At 46.5% G+C, this 7,812-nt stretch overlaps 1 protein-coding gene across 1 annotated transcript in view; it reads left to right on the plus strand.

The window, feature by feature from the left end:
- SMKR1 (small lysine-rich protein 1) overlaps positions 1-7,573 on the plus strand; it is a 14,377-nt gene extending 6,804 nt beyond the window's left edge. Inside the window, 3 exon segments of the mRNA XM_014541820.1 lie at positions 5,128-5,294; positions 7,015-7,100; positions 7,468-7,573. Of these exon segments, the coding sequence (XP_014397306.1) occupies positions 5,128-5,294; positions 7,015-7,100; positions 7,468-7,573 (359 nt within the window).
- The last annotated feature ends 239 nt before the right edge of the window (positions 7,574-7,812 follow it).

The following is a 7,812-nucleotide window of genomic DNA, read 5'->3' on the forward strand; positions in this document are numbered from 1 at the left end:
GGGGCGCGGCAGGAATGGGCGCGGGGACGCCTCCCCTAGGTGACACAGAAACCTGGGGGCGCTCTCTTCATGCCGTGATTGGGAATATATGCCACACTCACCTGCTCAACTGAGAAAGGAGTTACCATGGTAATACATGCCTTTTTTTAAGTATGAGAGACTCCGAGGCTCTTGCTAAATGAGCTTCACGCCGCCTGCCTTGTAGAATCCACCTTCAGAGAGATTTGCTTATCCACGCCGCGAGATTGGCGCCTTCAGCTCCTCGCGGTGTGGGTGGTGCCCAGCCCCGTGACCTGAACACTTGGGTAAAGACTAAGGGGAGAGGGTTCCCCGGGGGGTCTGCGCTGAAGAGGACTGACTGCAGCATCAGAACCAGGCTGAGCCCGCTACGAGCCGGTTGGTTTTAGTTCCTGGGTTCTGTTGAGCGCCTTATTTTCACCCAGAAGATGGGTTATGTGTCAAATAGAGGCTGGTCACGTGGTGTGGAACCCCTCGTCGCCAGCAGGGACTGGCCAGGCACTTAACTGCTGCTGCTGCCGCTGCCCTGGTCCCGTGCGGGGTTCTTATCTGTGGATTTGAAAAATGAGCCCAGCCCGGGCCGGTGTAGCTCAGTGGTTCAGCCTTGACCCAACAAGAGGTCGCAGGTTGGATTGGCCCTCAGGGCACATGCCCTGGTTGCAGCTCAACCTCCAGAAGGGGGCATGCAGGAGGCAGCGGGTTGATGTCTCCCTCATTGATGTTTCTCTCTCGCTCGCTCCCTTTCCCTTTCTCTAATAAAATCAATACGAATATATTTTAAAAATTAATTAAGTAATTAATTAAAAATGAGCCCAGGTGCGACCTGGACCACTGGCTAATTTTAAAATATATATTTTAATATATTTTATTGATTTTTTACAGAGAGGAAGGGAGAGGGATAGAGAGTTAGAAACATCGATGAGAGAGAAACATCAATCAGCTGCCTCCTGCACACCCCCTACTGGGGGTGTGCCCGCAACCAAGGTACATGCCCTTGACTGGAATCGAACCCGGAACCCTTCAGTCTGCAGGCCGACGCTCTATCCACTGAGCCAAACCAGTTAGGGCCGCTGGCTAATTTTAAGGAATTCCAGTTTAAGGAAAGGCTTTGGAGGAGACCTTTTATGTAAGAAATTTTTGCATTTTATGCCCAGGAAAACTTGCAACATCCTTCATCTCACCTCCATGTCATCGGCTCACATGTTAAGCCTCAAACGTCAAACCTCCATTTTCCACTTCCAGCTGGATCTTGCCACCAGAGAGCCTTTTCAAACTGTGTTAAAGACCCAGCTCTTTTAACCACTGCCTTCTCAGGCCTCACTGGCACGATCCAATAGTACGCTCATCCTTCTGACCTCAAACACAAGCACTCCTATTCCTCAGCCTTCATCCACTCTCTTGCAACCTGCCTCCCATCCTCACTGCCACTGGTTGTCAGGCCCTCTTTGCCATCTGCCTGGATTCTGGCAGTAGCCTACGTCCAGGCGTTACCCAGGGGTTCTCCATCTCCTTTGTCCTCGCTGTTCTGAGCTGGTTTCCATATTTAGATCAGTAACCCAGGCCGATGTGTGCCCACCCAGGGTCTGGCCTCGAGGGAGGCAGCCAGAGGACTGGGGTCCTGCCCTTGGTTTGTGGGCTCAATCCCCAGTGTGGGGCATGCAGGAGGCAGCCAATCAATGATTCTCTCATCATTGATGTTTCTCTCTTTCTCTCCTTCTCCCTTCCTCTCTGAAATCAATAAAGAAATATTTTTAAAAATAGAATGTACTAGTTGACCCAAAAAAGATTTAAAAAGAAATGTCTTAACAGTTTATTTTTTTAAGAAGAACATTTATTTGTATATATTTTTTATCATTTTTTTCTTCTTTATATATTTTTATTGATTTCAGAGAGAAGAAGGGAGAGGGAAAGAGAGAGAGAAACATCAATGATGAGAGAGAATCATTGATAGGCTGCCTCCTGCACACCCTACTCTGGGGATTAAGCCTGCAACCAAGGTATGTGCCCTTGACCAGACCTGAACCTGCAACCCTTTAGTCCACAGGCCGACGCTCAATCCACTGAGCCAAATCAGCTAGGGCAACAATTTATTTATTTTTAGATATGTTTTTATTGGTTTTTAGAGAGAGGAAGGGAGAGGAAGAAGGAGATAGAAATATTCATCTGAGAGAGAAACATCAATCGACTGCCTCCCGCCCCTACTGGGGATCGAGCCCGAAACCTGGGTATGTGCCCTGACAGGAATCGAACCGATGACCTCTTGGTGTATGGGACGACGCTCAGTCCACTGAGCCACACTGGCAGGGCTGAAGAATTGATCAATTTGTTCTTTTACAGATGTGCTTTCCATGTCACATCCAAGAAATCTTTGCCTAACCCAAGGTCACAAAGGTTTTCTCCTCTATTTTCTTCCAGAGGTTTTTTAGTTTCTGGTTTTTATTTCGCTCTATGAGCCTTTTTGAGTTACTTTTTGTATATGGTGCAAGTATGGATTGGGGTTCATTGTTTTGAAGATTGATATTTATTGTTCTATCTACATTCATTGAAAAGTTACCCTTGCTCCACCGAATTGCTTTGGCACTTTTGTTGAAAATCAGTTGTTCCTAATATGTGTGGATCTACTTCTGGGCTCCACGCTGTCCCATTGATCTGTTTGTCTCTTGACACCAATACCATACTGTGTGGATACTGTAGCTTTATAATAATTCTCGAAATAAAGCAGTATTAGCCCTTCAACTTTGTTCTTCTTTTTCAAAGTCCTTTGAATTTCCATATGAATGTTAGAATCTTCTACAAAAAGATGAGAACTCTGAATAAAAGTGTCAACCCTCTATCATATGTCCTTTGAATTTTCATATGAATTTTAGAATCAGTTTGCCAATTTCTACAAAGATGAAAACTGTGAATAAAAATGCCAAACTTTTGTGTGAATTTTAGTTCTCAAACCTTTTTAGAGATCAAAATACATTTTTTTGCAGTGATTCCAGGTATATCAAGTATGGTTGACATGCAAGAAAAGTATAAAGTCATTTTTAAAAAAGCCAGGTTCCCCAAATCTTTAAGAGCGTGTGGTCGTACATTCCCAAGGGCATGTTTTATCAGGGATGCAGTTATCTTCCGGTTTCCAGATCCTTTCTTTTCATTTGGATTTCATCACACAAGCCGGGCCTCTGTGTTGCAAGATGCTTCTCATCTTCTTTCCTGGGTTTTATGTCTGGGAATATACTCCATTTCACTTAACAAAAATATGTTTTAGTGTTTTTGACACATCGACTATGTTTCTCTTTGTTTAGCTCGGGACATTTTTAAGATGCCATGCTATGAACAGAGCATCTATTTTACACGAATATTTAGCCCTTGCAGGGGTCCTTAATAACTTACCCAGTCCTCGGCTTTCCCTTGCCCAGAACAGACACTTTGTAAATTCCAACTGTTATTTTCTGGGCGGGGGGGAGGGGGGGTCATAGGGCATAGAGAAGTCACCTCAGCTGTGTGCAGCTCTAGCAGAACTCCGGGCTTTGTTTATTCCCAGGTCGTTTTCCCAGCGCACATCGGCCTGGCGGTGTAGTTGTGGCAAAAACACAGGCACTGAGCCTGGTGGCTGTGGGTTTGCCATGACCTTGCTGAGCTGAATAATACCTACTTCCCTTGGTGTCCGCCTCTGAGGATTAGCTGTGGTGAAGTGATGGCGCTAATCATTTGCAGAGTGCTTGCTTCCTCGGCGCTCAGTCCCTTACAGTCACGTCTTAGTCCTCACAGCCGCTTAATGAGCTGGAGACGACCACATAACAAGTGCCAAAATATAGCTTTACATCCTGATTATCAAATGTTTTTAATTTCACTTTTACTATGAAAGTTTCCATACACATACAAAAATATAATAGTAAAATGATTATTTAAAGATTATTAGGGTTTTGCCACATTTGCTTCATGTGTCTTTGAGGGGGGCAGAGGGTTGGAAGCTGCAGTATTTTAAAGCAAATCTTGCCCTAACCGGTTTGGCTCAGTGGATAGAGCGTCGGCCTGTGGACCGAAGGGTCCCAGGTTCAATTCCGGTCAAGGGCATATACCTTGGTTGCAGGCTTCTCCCCGGCCCAGGCCCTGATCCAGAGGCGTGCAGGAAGCAACCAATCGATGTGTTTCTCTCACATTGATATTTCTCTGTCTTTCCCTCTCTCTTCCACTCTCTCTAAAAATCAATGGGAAAATAGCCTGGGGTGAGGACTTAAAAAAAAAAAAAAAAAAGCAAATCTCACCCTGCCAATGTAGCTCAGTGGTTGAGCATCAACTTATGAACCAGGAGGTCACAGTTTGATTTTGGGTTAGGGCACATGCCCAGATGGCGTGGGCTCAATCCCCAGCGTTGGGTATGTAGGAGGCGGCTGGTCAGTATTCTCTCTCATCATTGATGATTCTATCTCTCCCTCTCCCTTCCTCTCTGAAATCAATAAATATATATTTTAAAATAAAATAAAGCAAATCTCAGGCCTCCTTTTATTTCACTCCTACTGATTTTAATGTGCCTCCCTGAAATGGGTAAACATTTTCTGCATGGCCCAATGCCAATATCAGACCTAATAGAATTAATAATTTCTCAATGTTATCCAATTTCTCCAAGTACCTAACAAATGTCCTGTTACAGGTTGTTTGTTCCAATCAGAATGCACATAAGAGCCTTGGCTGGGTAGCTCAGTTGGTTAAAGGATCGCCCTGAGAAGCTCTGCAGGTTCCGTCTCCCGTTAGGGCACATAAAGAAGCAACCAATGAAAGCACAAATAAGTGGAACAACAAATAGATGTCTCTCTCTCTCTCTCTCTCTCTCTCTCAATAAAAAAAAAAAAGAAAAAGAAAACAAAACAAAAAGAATGGCAACAAGGTCCACGCATGCATTAGGTTGGGTTTCTCTTAATCTAGAGGTGCTTCATATGCATTTGGTGAGTTACATGGCCTGTGTCTTCTCCCCCACTCCACGCAAAATTGTTGGTTCTTACAATTTTTCCTTTTAGGAATTTATTTATTTTTCTTAAGTTCAATAGGATATGTTGAAAATTATGCCAAGGTTCTGAAAACTAATTTTGCCCCATATATATACTTGTCTTTGAAAGCCAGGTAAAGGGAAAAAAGGAAAAGGCCGGGCCAAGTCTCGCGGGAAGAAGCAGAAGAAGCAGGAAGTGGACATCCTCAGCCCAGCGGCGATGCTGAACCTCTACTACATCGCCCACAACGCGGCCGACTGCCTGCACCTGCGGGGCTTCCGCTGGCCAGGGGACCCCAAGGCAAAGAAAGGGAAAAACAAGACTTAAGTGATGGCGTTTCACAGTGTATCTCTCTCACACAGAGAGCAGAGTTGGGAGAAGAGAAATCAGGGTAATACAACCAGTGCAAGCAAAATGGACTTTGCTAAAGGCAACTTGAGATGGAAGCTTCCTGTGGTAGTGAATGATAAAGAAATGCATTTTACTTCCTCAGCTCAATCCGGGTATGGTTAACCAGGTTGGTTTTTCAGAAGTTAAGGGGGTAAAGACTGAGTAATTCCTACGCTGCGTGGTGTAATCAGTAGGACTTTAAAAAGTTACTACAATCCTGGATCAGAATTAAACTTTGCTCTCAAAGGGCAGTTCTAACTTGCGTGCGTTTTCTTTTGCCAACGCGGGTTTGTTATTTAGAGAAGACGGCGAAAAGCACAGGATTTGCTCGTGGGCATGCTTCTCTGGGGCACTGTTTCCTTTCCCTGGCTTTTTCGGGAGAAACGATACGATTATGTTTTTATAATGTTCTCAGCAGTTTCACTCTTGCCTGATTCTAATTGGCTGCAGACACCGCTGGAGACTGAGGGGGCCACTCCTGCTCTGACCCGGGTAGGGCATATGAGCAAGTGGCTCAGAGGCACCCACAGCCTCGCCCCTCTGCCTCTTCTGTTTCTTTTTCTGCACGCTTACATCTTCATGCCACCTCCGCAGGCTTTCTGTTACACTTGGCTGACCGGAGTTTCGGAGTTGGTGCCAGAAATTTGCCGCGGGCATCCTATTGATAGTATATAGGCTCTCCCTATCCTGGGCAGAGACACTTAAGAGATAAAGCTGCAGTTCTTCCTCCTCAAAGATCTAAAAGCCCCAAGTGTGAAAGGAGGAAGCAAAGGCATTTTGAAGTGTAAGCACCATCTCTGAATCACCCAGCACCCACCCCTGTCTCCTGCTCTGCCTCCCTGGCACGTCTTGCCACTTCCCCCACGCTGACACCCGCACTGCTGTCTCCGCTCACCACTCTGGTTCCTCGAAGCATCCATCACCTGTCCAGGCATGATCTAGTTCAGGGGTCCTCAAACTACGGCCCGCAGGCCACATGCAAATACAAATATTGTATTTGCTCCCGTTTTGTTTTTTTACTTCAAAATAAGATATGTGCAGTGTGCATAGGAATTTGTTCATAGTTTTTTTTTTAAACTATAGTCCGGCCCTCCAACGGTCTGAGGGACAGTGAACTGGCCCCCTGTTTAAAAAGTTTGAGGACCCCTGATCTAGTGTGTCTGAGTTACTTAAGACGATGCTGCAGGTTGCTTGGTGATGATCTCAAAGATTCACGTCGCTGGCTAAAGGAGGCTGCAGCCCAGGACTTGGGATTTCATAAGATCCGAGAAGAAAGGAAATCACAGGAGTCTGTGTACTAGAGAAGTGGGGGGCTCACAACCCACATGAGTTGTGAGCTGCACCGTCTGTGCAGATCCCGGGTGTGCCCTTGCCTAGTTGCCAGAGGCGCCCTCACTCCGGTGAAGGTTGGCGCTCCTCTTAACTGGGAGGGGGCCCTTTCTGCTCTCTGCCCACAGGCTTTGGGAATGGGGAGCACCTTCCCACACTTCTAGAGACTGCTGGGCTGTGTCTAGTGGTTTCTGTTTGTGAGCACACTAACTAGTTCAGTCCTTCTCAACGTTGAATGTGCATCCAGTCACCTGGGGGACTTGCCAAAGAGCACATTGTGCCCCCCCCCCCCTTCCTGCAGCATCTGGAGCGCTTCATCTTTACTCGAATTCCAACCCCCATCACCATTCCTACCCACCCACCCTCTCTGGACCTCGCCTTCAGCAGGTGAGCTGATCTCCCTTTTAGGGGAAAGTGTCCCTACCCGACACGTTTCTGAGTCTAGCTCCTCCTCTGTAAGGGCACAGGAAGAGTTCAAGACAGAACCAGTTCCAGCCCTGGCTGGTTTGGCTCAGTAATAGAGCGTCAGCCTGCAGACTGAAGGGTCCCAGGTTCGATTCCTGTCAAGGGCACAGGATTGGGGGCTCGATCCCCAGCAGGGGGCGTGCAGGAGGCAGCTGATCAATGATTCTCTCTCTTACTGATGTTTCTATTTCTCTCTCCCTCTCCCTTCCTCTCTGAAATCAATAAAAAAATTTTTTTTAAATATTCAAAAAAGAACCAATTTCTTACTGAAGCCTCCTCCCTGTGGAAGGTTCTTCCTGTGTCCAGTCCCCCAGCCCTACAAGGCTCCCAGGGGGCATTGCACCACAGTGACCATCCTGATCCGGCAGCTCCGTGTCTCCAGCCTGTGGAGCTGACCACCAAGACACTTAACCCAGGGGCGGTGTTCAGCGATGCGGCCCACCCTGCAAGCACAGACACAGCACAAAGCTGCCCCGAAGCCCCCCTGCCCCAGGGAAAGTGAGGCCATAACCGAGAAAGCAAAGAGAAGCAACTAGTGGAACTTTAAGAGCTGACAGCTGAATATTGTTTTTTATTTTACATTTTACATTTGAAAATTCACTTCTTAAAAGCATTTCCAAACTCACACGAGTAG

Source organism: Myotis brandtii, unplaced genomic scaffold, assembly GCF_000412655.1.
Source record: "Myotis brandtii unplaced genomic scaffold, ASM41265v1 scaffold280, whole genome shotgun sequence".
NCBI lineage: Eukaryota > Metazoa > Chordata > Mammalia > Chiroptera > Vespertilionidae > Myotis > Myotis brandtii.